The following is a 17,000-nucleotide window of genomic DNA, read 5'->3' on the forward strand; positions in this document are numbered from 1 at the left end:
GAGTAAAAAACAGGTTGTAAAATCAGGCTCCAAGATAGAGGTTAGTGGGTCCTACTTTGCCTCTAGGCTAGTAAGTGGAATACCAAAGGTGTCTGCCCTGGCACCTCTCCTGTTTAACATCTTTGTTAACAGCCTGCACAAGGTGACTCTCATTGAGTTTTCAGGCCATGTGAAGCTGAAAGGAAGTGTTGATAATCTTAATGTTAGGACTGTCTTCCAGAGGGACCTGGACAGATGGAAAGAATAAGCAGATGGACATCATGGTCTGGTCTCGTAGTTTACCCTTCTTAGAGCATGAGTTTGAAATAAATGATCCTCTGAGATCCCTTCCAGCCTGAATTATTTTATTATCCTGTGACCTCAGAAGAGTCAAAACACTAATGCAGTTTTTTTTTTGCTCTTGTTTCTGAAACAAATGCTGCTGTTCTCTTGATTTTCTTTCAATAAGTTTATCATGTTAGAATAGGACTGATAGTTTATCATGTTAGAATAGAACAAATTTAGACTAGAACTGTAATGTACTTTTGCTTCTGAAATTCATCTGTTTCGGTTATATCATTTCCAGTTTCTTATCACACATTATTGGTCTGTTTGCATTTCTCTTGTTGACCAGTTTCTTGTTTTAATTTATAATTAAAACTTTATTAGGCTGCTAAAGGAACAACATCCTCTTGTATTCCATACAGTCTAGTGAGCTCCTGGGTTTTCAGTTTACCTGTGGGTACTGTGCATTACCCTGTTAGTTTTGACTAGTCTTGGTTTTGTTCTACCTTTTCTACAGAAATAATATCTTTCAGGGTTTTTTTGAAGTTTAATTGCTTAAGGTCATGTAACATGTAGCAGAAGGTTAAGAAAATAGAGTTGTATAGTATTTTGATATGTGCAGCAGAAATCCTCTCATTAACATTGCCCTTCCACATTCAGTAGAAACTTTTTGATTGAAATGTTTGTGGAGGAAATTCTCTAAATAGAAAAAAAATACATAAAAAGAAATCTTAAATTTGAATTCTGTTCATGCTAACTGTTAGGCAGAGTTGTCAAAGAGGAGATATTAGAGAAACTAAAAACAGTGAAGTAAATTGAAAAAAGTGTTTGATGTGCACAACATTCTCTATGTTTTAAGGTGTGTTTTGTTTCTAACAGATTTTGTCTTCTAAGAGTGACTCCCGTTTGAAGCACTTACTGCAGCGAGCACCTGAGTATTGTCCAGAATCAATGGTAAGGCTTGCTGGAAAAGCTCTTCAAATGAGATTTGAACCTCAAAGTAGGATTTTTTTCTAAAGCCATCATAATTTACTTTGCTTGCAGTAAGGTAGCATGTATAAGCTATAAAATGCAATGAAAATCTTATCTGTGTTGTAAAAACTTGTGTTGGGTGATTGTCACTTGGATGTTAATGGTAGGGACTTAAATTAGATCATGCATTCCAACATGTGCATGGCACAAAGCCATGAGGTCTTGGGCTGGGACAAGAAGGCCCTGATAGCTGCACCAAATTGTTGATGCCTTATATGAGAAACTGAAGTAATGCTTTTATTGGATAAGTAAGATTATGGTTTCCTGAAAGTTCTGTAGTGTCACTAACATTCTTTAGTTCAACTAAAAAAAGAGTGTAACCCACTCCCTCTTCTAAGAATGATCTAACCAGGGAATAGATAAGTATGATCATTCAGATTGTAAATTTTAGAGTCTTATCTCTTGGCACCCTTTTGCAGTCAGAAAAGCCTGCTTTCTTCTGGTAATTTCTGTTACTTTGAACAGTATCAATACTGTTTGCAGCAAGCCTAAAACATATGCTCAACTCAAGTGAACAGTGAGTAAGAGTAGTAAATCTGGGAATAAAATTTAATTAGTAACTTCACAAGATTGTGTTAGCTTATAGATCCTTTCCTTCTGTGTGTCAAAGTTCCTTCATTTTTTTTGTTTCTGTGTGTCAATAGCTTAAGGTCTCAGAAGGTTATAGATAGCTCCAGGTATGAGTAAAACCTGCCATGAAAACCTGTTGAAGTGATGAATAGCATTTGGTTTGGTACTGGTTTTCTTTATCTTTCATTCCCTGATAAGATAAGTAGAATCTTATCTGTATAGTAGAGAAGTGCTTCTGATAGGACAGGATTGGAGATTATCTGAAAGGAAAAAAATGACACAATGATTTTTATAACTCCCAATTATTATCTTTATAAGTGACAAGTCAGCTGTCCAGTGTGGATCTTAAATTAGTATCACTGAACTGTTAGTATCTAGATACATGAAATAGTTAACCTCTCAACTCAATACCTTATTTGCTGTTCTCAGAGATCTCTTGTCTTGTTGGACCAGTGTTCTGGTGCAATTTCACTGATGGGCAGATGGGTTTAGATTTAATCAGATGGTCAATATTCTTGAGCACTGGTTACAGACATTGTGTTGTGTGTGTTCCTTCAAGGAATATGATAGAAAGGGTATTGCCTGGTATTAATTTAAAAAGTAACTGTCAACACAAGAGGTGATTTTTTTTTTTTTTTAATCATAGATGCATTTAGGTTGGAAAAGACCTAAAAGATCATTGAGTCCAACCATTAACCTCATCATGAAATAAAGGAAGTCAACTGAATCAAAGGGATGGAACTTGCAGAAGTAGCAGCTCTTTACCATCATTGTTTGATCTTGCTTTGGCTCTTGTCTAGGTAGAAAACCTCCACAGATACAGAGGAGGACAGTGTTAGACTATTAAATACAGATCCATTGCAACTTTGGAAAGTCATCAGTTCCTGTGATGGGATGGATGGATGGATGGATGGATGGATGGATGGATGTGTCACTATGTGACAGTATGGTTTGCTGTGTCAGTGTGATTGAAACACTTGTTAAAATTTGTTTTTTCTGTGTGGTTATGTGTGTTTAGGGTATTTTTAAGCTGGTGGGAAGGAATGCTAGGTCAGTAAGGCTCTCCACAGGTCTTAGTCCTAGACAAATCTTGTTCTTTGTTTAAGTTGCAGTTTAGTTCTGTGAACACTGATGGAGAGAGTTGACTAGCTTGTGTATTCCAGATAACTACATTATGTTCTGCACCTGCAAAAATGCTACTTTTGAATCCATAGTCTGTGCATAGCAGCCCTCTCATGGAAAGAAGTGGTGCTCAGCTTTCATAACAGCACTTCTTTAAAATATGTTTTTCTTCCAATCAGATATTTAAAACCCAGTGAAAAAATGCTGAAATTGTCTGGTTTGAGTCTGCTATAAACTCTATTATTCTGTAGACTTGCTTTTGCTTAATTGCATTTTTACTTTTCAGAGAGAAGTGTGGGGTTGTATAAATTCTTCTTTGCCAGGTAAGAAATACCAGTTGACTATTGAATCCTGTTGCTTTTTCACCCTCTGTGTGTTTTGATATTGTGTCTGCCACCTGCACCTATCGATTTCATGATAATTTAACTTCCATTATGCATCTAATATAAACTGTGTGTTGTTAAGATTCCTCTAGTATATAATGAGTTATCTGTGCATTTTATTAATAGTTTTATTTTCCTAGTTTAAAAATATTTAATATGTTTGTATAATTAAACATGTTCTTCTGTGACAAGTCAGGGAAATATCAGCATTTCTTTCTTTTCAAATTTTTTTGGTTTTTTGATTTTGTTACACCTTAACCTGGTCTACAAAATGGTTGATAATTATGACTTTACTCTAGATGCAGCATAATTTGAACAAAAACTGAGTAACACAGGGAGGTAGTAAGAATTAGGCAAGCAATTTAAGTGCAGGGGCTCAGATTATGAACCAAACTGCTTGGTACAGGTGGATTTAGAAAGTGTGACAGGTTGAAGCTGGGCAAATGCCAGTTCACCTATGAGAAATCATTTATTCATTTTCCTCTGCTGTTGTTAAGTGGAGAGGGGGAAAGAAAACTCATGGGTTGAGATAAGGATTAGGAGAAAACACTTTAGGGGCAAAGTAGGCACAAAACTTCAAAAGGTATAAATAAAAAGATATTATTCACAGAACTAAAAGAGGATAAAGAGAACAAAAATAAAATCAACCTTTAGAACACCTTCCCTCCACCCCCCACCCCAGCCTTTTTTCCTTCCCACTGAGAGTGCAGGAAGACAAAACATGGCATCTTTAGTCAGTTTACCACTTTTTAAGATCTTTCTTCAGTTCACTTAGGGAGAGGAGTCTCTTTTGCTATGCCTTGGGGTCTTTCCTATGGGAAACTGTGAACTTTTCCAATGTGGTTTCAATTTTCACGGCCAATAGTGCGCCCAGAACCTGCTTGCAATGTGGAGTCCCTCCCACAGCTTACAGTCTTCCCACAACTGCTTTTCGGGGCCATTTATTTTATGGGGTGCAGTTTTTAAGGATGAGCTGTTCTAGAGTATAAAAGCAAGGGTCCTCTTCCTCTGTCTCTGCAATCAAGGGCGCTTTCTCTTTCTCTCTCTCTCTAAGCCTCTCACTGAGTCTCAGCTTCTCAGCATCCACACGCTCCAGCATGAGTGCCTTTTTCTCATGGGCTGAGGGTGAATGCTGCATCCCCCCATGCACTTCATGAATCACAGGGGAAATTGTTGTATTGTAAGTCCTCACCAGGGCTTGCAGAAGAATCTCAGCTCTGACCCTCAGAGCACTTCCTCCTCTCCCTCCTGCCTTAGCAGCGATCTTAGTGCTGCCGTGTTGTTCTCCTCACCTGTCTTCTGCTTTTCCTTTTCCTGACTCGGGAGAGAGTTGGTGTTCACAGGTTCATTTGTTCTCAAGTTCTATCAATTGAAAAGTCTGTATAGAGTTCTGCAGCACTGAAAAGTTGATTTTGTCCAGGCTTTGCATCAGGGAATTGCTTGCTGTGCCTCTCGGTGTTGGTGACACAGTCCAGGCCCCGCAGGTCCCCGTGTCACCGGAATGTCCCTGGCAGCAGGATCCCAGCAGCCGGGATGGGCTTGGAAGGGGCTTGGCCACAGCACTGGCCATCCCTCCAAGGGCAGAAAGAGAGCTTCCCATGGTTTCTTCTTTCTTAAATATGTTGTCATGGAGACATTACTAGCTTCTCTAACTGGCATAGCAGTGTGCCAGTTCTCAGAGCCAGCCAGCCACTGGCTGTGCCAGGCACGGAGGAAGCTGCTAGCTGCTCTCACAGAGAATCCCTTCTGTGGCTCACCTCTTCCCTCTTCACCAAAAGTCAATTAATGCAAATCCTGCACAGAAAGTTAAAGCATAAATCACAACATAGGGCTGTAATGTTAAAAGGAGAGATCAAAAATAGATGAAATCAGGCTTGACTAGTCCATTGTATCATGTGTAATTTCTAAAAGACTTTGAAATTACGAAATTAAAATGCATTGAAATTGAAATGCTATATTTGGAAAAGTGGGAGTGCGGGAAGAGGAGGCTGTAACAGTTTTAGAGCATCTGCTCAGACTCCCTCCCTCCTTCCTGTCCCCCCACCATGCCTTGGAGCATGTGGTTCCAGTGTTCCAAACTGTTGGTTCCAGTGCTTGTAAACAAAGTTTCTGCCTTACTGGTTACAAACCTGTGTGCAGAAAACACGAGGGCACAGGCAGTCTACTTGGAAGAATCCCATGGGCCGTGGAACTAGAGAAAAGGAGGGTCCAAGAGAGCTGCTTGACTTTCAAGGATCACCTTATCCAAGCTCCACTTAATGCATGGTGGGATGAGAAAAGCCAGAACCTATCAGGAATTGATCTTCATTAATGATGGGACAGAGTTCACGCTCAGTGTATTCACCAGTGATGCCAAAGTGAAAGGAGAGGTTGCTAGACCAGACAGTTGTGCTGCCATTCACAGGGATGTCGATTAGCCAAAGGAATAGGCAGAAAGGAACCTCATGAAGTTACAGAAAAGGAAATGCAAAGTCCTGCACCTGGCATGCTCCGCAGCACGCAGGAGGCTTGGCCAGCAGCTTGGTAGAAAGGTACCTGGGAATCCTGGTGACAAGCAAGTGGGACATGATGCAGCAATGTGCCCTTGTAACAAAGACCAACAGCATCCAGACTGCATCAGTGAAAATGTTGCCAGCAGATCAAGGGAGCTGATCCTTTCCCTCTGCTCAGCATTGGTGAGACCACATTAGGGGTACTGTGTCCAGTTCTGAGCGTTTTGGACAAGAAAACTATGAACACTCTGGAGCAAGTACAGCAAAGGGCCACTGTAAAGTGATTAAGGAGCTGGAATGTATAGGAGGGCAGGCTGGAAGTTTGTGTTAGGCAAATAGGTGATTTGTTATGGCTCAGGAATCTGTATGGTACAGATGAATGTGATGAATTATCATAACTGTGGGCTCCAGTCAATTGATTGTGCACTGAAGGTGTGTTTTCATCTAGAAATGCACATGACTACCTTGAGGACAAAATTAATTTACAAGTTACTGTATTAAGGTTCAGAAGTTCAGTGTTTCTTGAGAGTGTGACATCAATTTATTCAGAAGCTTGTCTGCTGGTTGGATATAACCTGGAGAGAGGGCCACTTGCCAAGAAAACATTAACAACAGCTGAAAATTATCAGCCTTCTTAATATGGTGTGTATTTGTAGCTTGTTTCATTCTTTTATCACCATTAAGTTTAGTTCCAGTACATCTGAAACCACAGGCCCTGTATTGCACAAAACACGGATGCCTGATTACTCAGTGGTGACTGTTCATTGGTGACACTGCTCCTGAAGCTGTCCAGCTGCATTTACCATGTGTTTCTCCTGGATACAGCTAGCTGTTGCGGCAGAGATTTCTGGAAGTCTTTTTTCATATTGCACATGATGTTTCTTTGATGTTTTTTTAGATTGCTTATGCCTTACATTATCAATCCTACTAATAAATGTTCTACCAAACATTACTGTTCTGATTGAAAGGAATCCCCACACAGGAATTTATGCAGAAATGACTGCTGTGTTATTTTATGCCTAAAGCAGAGCACAGTGAGCGGTTGATTTGGCCATGAACTGTACATATGTAGTGAAACCTGAATTCCAGATCCTTGAGCACTGGTTGCAAGCTACAGATGTGTGCAGTACAGCGATCTCTTTGACACTGTCACAAAGATGTTTAACCTTGGAAAAATGGATTCTGCACCCAAGGTGTGGCAGGGAAAGGTGAGCTGCCCTTGCAGTTGTTAGTGACCTTCACAGCTGCTTTGAACTAGTTGGAATTGGAAAGCTGAGGCAGTGCTCTGAGTAGATGTCAAGAGGATTTTGAGAGTCTCTGGAAGGACCTATGGATCATTGGCCTGCAGAGGGTCTGAACCATTCAGATGGTCACACTGACAGAAAACAGGCTACAACCAGAAGCTGTAGTGCACCTCTGCCCCTCTACTCCCTCCACCTGCTGAGCAATGCTGCCACCTTCCTTGTGTGTCAGGCATTAAGCTTTTAATTTGTATTTTAGTAACTGTTCTGCGTATTTTAATTTCCACAGGGAATGTCTTAATTTTGCAGATTTTGTGCAGATTTTGCTCCTCCTTTTAAAAATTTGCCATTAGCACATTTTCTTAGTTTACCCATTGGAATGTCATGAAAGACAGATGCTGGCAGGACTTTCTATGCCGCCTGTGTTTGTAAAGCCAATCAAGTGTGTTTAAAAGGCAATTTTCTTCATTATAAATACCAGTTGCTCATTGTTTTCCATTGATTGCAGTTATTTTTTATTACTTTTTCCAACACTTTTTCCAAGTGTTTTTGTAGCATTTAAATTTAAGATCTTACACCTAGCTTTTTCACTTCCCTTTTTTAAAGCTGGACATCCCATGTGGCTCTTCTAAATACTAAATAGGCATTTCCACTGGGCTTAAGAGCAGTTTTTTAAATTAGGTTGTTGATATTTCTGCTTTCTGCTTTTTTACTTCTACATAAAGAATATAATTTAGGTATGTAATAAAGTACTGCTTTATTTTTTAAATATTTGTAGTAAAAATGAGTGGTTCATTTGAGTTAAATAATTCTACCTCCTGTCCTAAGAAAAAGAATGCAACAAGTTAGTCACAGCTGCTGGGCAGCTGCATAGATCAAACCTTCCCTTTAATTCTGTCTTTAAGGTTACATGAAAAATAGATACAGGAATGCATTCTTTTATTTTCTTTCTGGTGTTTGGAGAACATTAGATAATCTGTATTTATTATTAAGAAGATGAAACAACTTACGGCAGCAAATTGCTTTTTACCATATTTCTATGTGACCTTGTGGTAAGAAATGGTGATCATGCAAAGAATGAAATAAGTGGATTAAGAGAGACAGGAAGATGGGAAGCTTCTATGGGCAATAGTTCTGGCTATGGAATCATGTTGCTGGGGAGATAAATGACAGAGGAAGTGTTGTGGATTAACCCCAGTAGGCTGCTCAATACCACACAGTGTTTGCTCATTCTCCCACCAGTGGGAGAGAGGGGAGAATCAGGGGACAGCAGTGAGAAAACCCATGGGTGGGGATAAAGGCAGTTTCTCATTTAAAAATGGAAGGAAAAACAAGAAAGAAAGGAGGAAAAAATCCAAACCCAAGGAAAACAAGTGAAGCAAAAAGAAAATAATTGCTTACCACCAACCAACTGATACCCAGCCAGTCCCCAGGCAGGGGCAGCTGTGTCATCCTCAACCCCAGCTTTTATGGCTGAGCATGGTGCCGTGTGGTATGGAATGTTAGCTGGGGTCAGCTGTCCTGGCAGTGTCCCCTCCCTACCTCTTGTGCACTGTCAGCCTATTTGTGAGTCCCTGTGAAAAACAGAAAAGGCCTGGATGCTGCCTGTATTTGCAGTAACTAAAACATCCCTCTGTTATCCACACTGTTTTAGTCAGAAGTCCAAAACATAGCCCCAAGCCAGTTCAGCTGAAGAAATTTAACTCCATCCAGACCAAAAACACCACAGGAAGTTTGGAGAAAGCACGGAATGTTTTCTGCATTGGCAAAGTTGTTAGAGACACGTGCTATTGAAACAAACAACAGGGTGTATCTTTAAGAGATGATGCTGTAATGAGATTTTTTCCTGATGTTTTTTGTTGTCTTATATTTCAGATTAGATAGATTGTCAAAATCTAATATTTCCATTGAACATATAATGCAGTTTACATAAAGCATCTTTATCCTCAATGTGTGGAAGGTACTTCATACATTGCTAGTTTCAGCATTTATGAAAACACAGACTTGTGGTTTTTACTTGAAGTTGGTTTGGAATTCCAGTAAAATGTAATCTGTACATTGGCTTCTTGAATGAGAACAGGATTACCAGATCTGAAAAGTAGAGGGAAGGGGAAAATGATGGCATAGTTTCTCTTTCTACTCTAATAAATCTGTCATCTTATTTCCCAAGGAGTTTTGAAGAAGTCTGATGGGTGGGTTGGTTTAGGCTGCTGTGAGCTGGCTATTGCTGTGGAGTGTCGGCAGGCGTGTAAGCAGGTAAGGCTTTCACCCACCCTACTGACTGAACCCAGGCTGCTTCTGCAGCTCCCTTTGGCTGTGCTACGCATCATTCTGGCTTCTTGTCACAGTCTCTACATAAAAGTTGGTACTTTAAAGTAATTTTGAGTGAAAGGCAGCACGTGGCTGATCCTAAGCTCTTTTTTATAGTGCCATGTTTAGTGATACAATATTGTGGTTACAGCCCCAAACAGATTTTTGTGCCTCTTCAAAGAGGTTTTTGTTTAGATGGAAGAAAAGGGGGTTTTTTTGGTGTTAATAGAGCCAGTGCTTTTGTCAGGTAACAGTTTTAAGCGTAATTTGTAAATTTAGCAATGACCTTTTTATTAAAAATCTGTGAAGCCTTTAGTGATTTTTTTTTTCCCATAAATATGTGTTTGTGGCTTTAAAAACATCTTCAAAATCTAGGAGCATATTTGTGTTTATCATCATCCTTGTAATTCATTTGTGCAGCACAGATGTACTTAATATTCATATTTGTGAATGTTGCCTGTGCAGTCTCAATCTTGACCCAAGCAGCCTACTGCAAAGTGCTGTCATAACAAAAAAAAATTCCACTTTCACCCAAAAGCCCAGGGTTTAAACTATGTGGCAGGAGATGAGCAGTGAGTACAGAGTAGTGTGGGAGAGAGATGAGGAGTGAGCTAACAAACTGGATACTTTTGATCTTCAGAAAAGAAGATGTGTGTTTATTCTCAAATGCATTTTAAAGCCATGTTTTCAAATATGTCCTAATGCTTAAGTGTCTCCAGGCCTGATAAAGACATTTCTGTTTATTGCAGTCTTATTAAATTCTATTAGTTTAATCTTATGATGGTTACATCATTTGTCATTATTCTCTAAATCAGATGTTGTATTGTTTGATTGCAGAATGTTGTTTCAGAATCTCAGCTTTATTTTGTACTTCAGCAGACTCTGATTAAAATATTTCCTATTTTTTTTGTTTATACTAAAATCTAAATACCTGCCAAATATTAGGGATAATGGAAAATATTTGGATTTTAATTTTGATCTTTGAAACTTAAGGGGATTTTGGAGTCATTTTGAAGGTGGTGATATAATTGGTCCAAGGACAGACTTTACCCAGGTGTTTTAAATTACTGGAGGGGGAAGTAGCATGTTAGTAGTTATGATAGTTTGGAATATCTGTCCTATGAAAAAGGAGCACAAGATTTTGTATAGAACAAAGGGATCTGCAGTTTGTGGGGAGAATTTCTGCTACTCAGTTTGACAATAGGAACCATAGAAATGAACACAGAAGAGGGAGGAGAGTGGAAAGTGACACACAAGTGATAAATCAGCAGGGAAAATGAGAAGATCTTTGTGCTCAAGCTCTTCCATTTCTTAAATGCTTCCTGTGTTCTGCAATCTGGCAAACGTTTCACAAAACCTAAGCTGCTCTGTGTGCTTTCAGCTAACTTGGTGCAGAGGGTTTGGGTTTTCATTAAATGTCATATTAACAAGTTGCGGTGTCTTCTTTTTTTCCTTAAAGCTTTACATGGATTCTTTAGGTTCTTAAAGGAACATTTTAATAGATCATGAATCCATTGTTATTGCAGTTAATTTGAAAGTAGAACAGTCTTTATTTTGCAACATGATTTTATCATTTTCTACTACAAATGGAGAAATTTATCTGTCTTTCAGGCTTCTGCAAAAAATGATGTTTTAAAGGTCTGCAGGAAGGAATACGAGGTATGTTTTTATGTGTCTGAATATATCTGAAAAACAAAATCGACTTTTATATCAATCATTTTATAAGTCCTGTAAAAATATCCTGTAGAAGAGGGAAAGTTCAGTGTTTTTAGAGCTGTGTTTCTAAATGTGCTCATTTTCATAAAAATGTAAATTATCTCTCTACAGTTTTTACAAAAGTATAATCACATTCTGTAAAAAAAGTTTTGGTTTTTTTAGACTTGCATATACCTTGATTTAAATGAAAAAGTTGCAACTGTCAAATTGGATTCCCAAAAAGTTTATTTCATAGGAGCTTTGATCAAAGTCAGCATTAGTTGTGATCATTCAATCTGTCAGAAACCTTTCAGCTTGGACAGTGAGAGTCAGCTTAAAAGTGACTTAATGAAATAAACTCAGGAAAAAACAGCCTTTAGTATCCTATCTGAACACAAATAATTTCAAGTGTGTAAGTTTTTATAACATCAGTGAAGCTGTTGATGCTACAGTTATTTTTACTATTCTGCTCATAAAATTAATCATCAGGATATCTTCAGAAATCTGCCTTTACCTATGCTCTTTTTAACACAGTGTGTGGAAATGCTATTCTCCAAGGACTGCTTTTCTTTTGATATTCATCTTAATTAAAAGCCAGATTCCTCCCTCCCCCTTTCATGTAATTTCCTTCAGCCCTAAGTTAGGTAGTCCTGCATCAGTTCTGCTCATAATCAGCAGTTTGGGATATCAGACAATTTTCCATTCTTTTGATTTGGGCAGAAGTGGAGCAGTTTTCCTGTTTTTTTCCAGGAAGTATTTAATTACTTCTTTGAATTTTATTTTATCCTTTTATCTAAATAATCTACAGAGTATTTTCCTAGACTCTTTACTGTGGAAGTTAGCATGGGTTAAAGTTGCAATAGCTTGTTCTCTTAAAATTGCATTTTCATTTTAAGTAGTTCTGTCTCCTTTCGTGCTATAATATGCTATACTGTCAACATCTGCAAGCTTCTCCTCTATTATGCTGGTCTGTTTCCTTCTTTTTTTCTGGATTTCTGCATTGCTGTAGGAGGTTGGCCAGTATGGGTTGAAGGAGAACGGGAGAGGAAAGGTAAGAGAATAAAGAATGACTTTTATGGTCATAGTCATCTTATTTACTTTTCCAGTTTTTATCTGGAATTTTGAAAATTGGGCCTCTCACTCTTAATCAGGAGTGATCTTGCTGTTATTGTACAGAAAACCTTAATGCTTGCTATCTGTGCAAGACTAAAAGAGAAGGAGAGGGAGAAAAATCATAGTAGAAGGTATCAGTCTTCTGATTAGGGAAGAAGGAAAAGACTAGGTGTGGTAGATTCAAATAGTGTGTCAGACAAATTAAGCATCTGATGTGCTACATCTTCAGTTATGATAGAATTTTGTATGGCAATGATTTTTCATATGTATCCAGGTTTACAGGTGCTCATGGAAAATAGTACTTAAAATACTCTTAAGAGGCTCATTAGTTGAATTAAATTCAAGGAAGTTATGCCTAAGATTGAAGATTCCAAATACAGTTTTTGGAGGGAACCTGCAGTTTCCCACACCCTGTCATTATTTCTCTTTAAAAAAAAAAAAAAAACCAAAAAAAACCACTGTTCTTCCTGTTTTGGTGTATGAGTCCTGCTCCCTCTGTAGTCTGAGTAGCTTCTGTATCCTGTACTCTACTTTACATTCTGTGGAGTTGGCTGGGGAAGCACTGAACTGGGGAAGGAATGGCTCCTTCAAACTGAAGGAGGTGACATGAGATCACAAATAGCACATGAATCACATATATACCTTGTCATACATACTGTGTTTGGTTTTGCATTTAAGAATTCATACTTTGCTAAAAAGGAGGATGCAGTGTGAAAAGTAGTTTGCAGTATGGATCATAGTGCTTGGTAATCAGCTCTCAGGTCTGTTGCTGAGGTATTTAATAAAGTACATGGCGTAAAAGTAAAAACTATATGAATTAAGGATGTAAAATATAATTCCCTATTTTGTAAACACTCTCATAGCTTACCAATCTTCTTAACTTACCCACATAAGGATTCCCCAGAGAATTTTCACAAGCTGCTTAGAATAGTCTGAACTGTGCATAGTACACTTCTGTAACCTTTTGAGATTAGGGAGGCAACTTTGTGAGTTACCCTTCAGCCTCCCACTAAATTAATGAGGGTGAAGGAGGAGGTAAATCTTCAGCGGTAGGGCAGAGGGTTCAGAGCAGTGAAAAAAGCCAAACTTCATGCAGGAGGTGTCCCTAAGTTTGCAGTCTCTAAGTGGAGACTCAGGTCCTGCAGTAGCAGAGTCACTTTAGCATTGATGTGCCAGCTTTTCACAAGATTAATTGAAGATGCTTTTTCTGCTGGTCGTATATTTCTGCATTACTTTTACTGTAAATATTTATGTTTATTTTAATGTGGAGGTTTTGCACATTTTAGAAAAGTGTTGTGTTGGAATAAGGTATTCGTTTTTTATCAGTGCTTTGAAGATGGTGTGTCCTGTAACAATTTTTATTTTCAAGTAGCACTGCATACAGAAATGAATAAATTTTACACAACTTGCCCAGTATTTTTGAGCAAAAGGTATTTTATTTGCCTTCTTCTGAAGGTTTTATTCTAATAGTCCTTTTTTCCATCTTCTGCTTCTCAGATACTCCTTTTGTCGTCTTCATTTTTCCTCTAGTTCTGTGCACCTCAGTTCTTTTATCTTTCACTACTTCTTCCAGCTTTCTGCTGTCCTGTTCATCTTCTTCTAAAAAGAAGGTAGGTAATAGTCAAAGGAAGAAGAAAAAAGAAGTGGAGATGGTATGGATTGTATGTAGGATTTTCTGATTTTTGAATTTTTAAAGCTTTTGTGTAAAGTGGGGGTTCATTTTTTAAAAGACCACATGGAGAACATGCTTGGAGGAGCAGCTTAAAATAGTTCATTAATCTTAAAATAAGCTGTAAAGGCTTTATTACTGTGTTTAAGATCCCTTTTCTTTCTTTTGTGCATGGGAAGAGTAGCACTGAAGTTTCCATTAGATTGCAGCTCTTGAGTCTGTGCACTGCATATTGTGGGTTCACCTCTCTGAATATTGGGAACTCCAGTTTTAACTTCACATGTTCCAAATAAGACATATAAACTTCTCTAGCTAATTGGAGCTGTGAGAGCTTTACTGCAGCTGAGCACTCTTCACATCTCCCAAGCAGTTGAAATGCAACTGAAAATGTCACCACTTATTTAGCCTCTGCTCTTAAAACTACTTTTGGTGCACAGTAGTGAACACTTGATGTCCCTGGATGGTTTAAAGGTAGTTTTGCTGTCCCAGATTTGAGCACTCTAGCTCAATCTCACTTTGTAGCTTTTAAACACAGAAACTTAAAATGCAGTGCCTGCAGCTTCAAGTGCTGTAATGGGGGTTCAGAAAAGTGTTCACTCTGCTATGGTATTGGTTTGGTTTTTCCTTCTAGGGTCATATGATCCTGCTTTTTATTGAGATTTTAGTGAATGCTGACTGTTACGAGTACCCCTGCTGAAAAATGCAGTCATCAGTTTTTAGCTCTTATCTAATTGTTTGTGTGGATTGCTCCAAGACAATGGATAATAACTCAAGGAACTGTTTAGGACATTGTTTAGCTAAAGGGTCCTAAACAGTTTTAATGAACTCCTAAGGCACAGGACTGTGTATGGCCTCTGGAAGTACAGCTTAATGAATTCAGGATGGAATCTGACCATGATGTTATTGTCATCTGCTGGTGCTTTTTGTCTCTATTCTCTGCTGTTCAGAGAAGGTTGATAGAACACTCAATGATCTTGCCAAAATTTGAGTTCCAGTAAATTTTGTACTACCTCACTGTGCAAGTGTTTTCAATTCTTTACTGGTTTATATAATAGAGGAAAATCTTGACCTTACTTGTTATTACTGCATCATTTGACACTTCAGCTGATTCCACTAAACCTTAGTAGGTTGTTACCTTCCGACTTTTATCTTCTCAATAAATTAAAAGATTAAATAGAGTCAAGGAGAGATCAAGAGGGTTTTCTTTTCTGTGCTTAACTGCACAGATTTAAGCATTTTGCTATAGTATTGGTTAACAGTAGGTAATACTTATAAATTAAGATGGCCTTAATTGGGTAGGATCTAGATTCAAATATTTGTCATGGTTAGGTTGCCCAGGACAATAGTACTGAAGTTATTTTTCTGCCAAAGTTAGTAGAATATAGATACCATGATAATTTTTAGGGAGAAAAATAATTTTTTGTGGGTTATTTGCGAAATACTCCTAATTTCTCTTGTGAAACAACAGCTTCACTGTTGCTTTTCATTCAAGACACAAGAGGCAGCCATTTAGAAAAAATGTACTTACAATGTGAAAGCATGCCTCACAATGCAGAGGACTTCTTCCTTCAGCGAAATGTTCTGCTCTGTTTGTGTTGGGGTGTGTGCATTTTTGGGTTTTGAGCCGTTACCTGCAGCTGATGAGCTCCAAAAAGAGCGAAACCAGTTAGGTCCTGCAGTACTGGCTAAAATCTTCCTTCAGGGGTGTTCTGGAGGGGAAGACTGAAAAATGTTCTCTGCTGCATTAACCTCAACAGCCTTTTTCAATTCCCATAACACCAAAAAGAAATCTTTGAGAGCCTTTGCTTTAAGGTGTATGTGGTTGTGGGGCTGGTGTCCACTTGCCACTTTCCACTCCTTCTGCTCGTAGCCTCACTGGCTTTAATCACCAGGCTTGGAAACACCTGGCTCTAAAAAAAAGAGAAGTCTGAAAGATGGGACTTGTGCACAAGTAAAACAAATCATTGTGTTTGTGGTTTAGAAATTTTGGTGTTGCCATCTTTGTTCACTTAATTTAGTATTCAACATAAGTTAAAATGGAGTATCAGACTGTGTGTGTACACAGTATTGCCTTTGTACCATCATTTTCCCAAATCCTGATGACTTAGTCATTCCTTTAAAGAGAACATTCTTTTCTCCTCGTTTGCTTTCTGTGTTGATTGGCTGGTTTGGTTTTGTTTTTTCTTTCCTATATCTGTCTTTTACCTTCTGCTTTGTTTTCTGTGTCTTTCTTCATTGCCAGTTCACTCAAAGATTCCAAAGAAACCTCGAGTGGGCAGAAAAGCTGGTGACCTCTTAAGATATGAGTGCTAATTTAGTAGAGATGGACATGAGCCATGTGTTCTGAAAAGAAGTTGCAGTTAGTAATTCAAATCAGACTGACTGTCTAATGTTCCTAACAACTTTATTTATGAACACATGATTAGACACTCATTTTGAAATCTTTTTTTTAAGATTATCTCATATCTATGTAGCTATACCCCTCACATGTGTGAGGGGTATATACATACACATAAACTGAACATAATCCAGACCTACCCAAAGAACAAAGTCAGCACCCTCAACTAGCATTCCAGTGGTGGCTACAGACACAGTTTTGTGAAATATAGTGAGTTGCTGTAACAACTCAGTGCAGCTGAATTTCTTCCCCTGCCTTCCTTCAACTGCCATTTTTCCACACACATTCCCTCCCCTTCCTTGCCTTACTCTGCCTCTGGCATCTGGCAGGTCCTTCTAAAAGATACCTAAAAAATGCTTCTTCTCTTCTGTTCTAACATAGTAACATACCTGTTGATATTGCTGACTTAAATCCTAGGGGACGAGAAAAATGAGTTTTCATCAGGGTTAGTGAGAGAGATCAGGTCATGACAAGGTCATGGTGTAAGGGCATCCACAAGAGTATACAGCTGGGAACAGGGACAAGGTGGAAAAGAGAAGCCAGACCACCTCCTCTTAACTGAAATGTGAGGATTATTACAGCGATTCAGCAGTCCATGGAAATGTAGTTTCAAAATACAGAAAGAAGATTTATTATTACCTTAGGACTTCCTGCATGTATAAAATTGGTGTGTGAAATCGCTGTGAGAAGATAATTTTGTCTCAATTTGAG

General features: G+C 38.5%; 1 protein-coding gene across 1 annotated transcript in view; it reads left to right on the top strand.

Moving 5' to 3' along the window:
• The window catches only part of RECK (reversion inducing cysteine rich protein with kazal motifs), a 45,778-nt gene that overhangs the window by 5,024 nt on the left and 23,754 nt on the right, over positions 1-17,000 (top strand). The window contains exons 3-6 of the mRNA XM_018918264.3: positions 1,144-1,218; positions 3,275-3,311; positions 9,275-9,360; positions 11,026-11,073. Coding sequence (XP_018773809.1) covers positions 1,144-1,218; positions 3,275-3,311; positions 9,275-9,360; positions 11,026-11,073 — 246 coding nt within the window. The remainder of the gene's footprint in view (positions 1-1,143; positions 1,219-3,274; positions 3,312-9,274; positions 9,361-11,025; positions 11,074-17,000) is intronic.

Source organism: Serinus canaria, chromosome 2, assembly GCF_022539315.1.
Source record: "Serinus canaria isolate serCan28SL12 chromosome 2, serCan2020, whole genome shotgun sequence".
Classification (NCBI taxonomy): Eukaryota; Metazoa; Chordata; class Aves; order Passeriformes; family Fringillidae; genus Serinus; species Serinus canaria.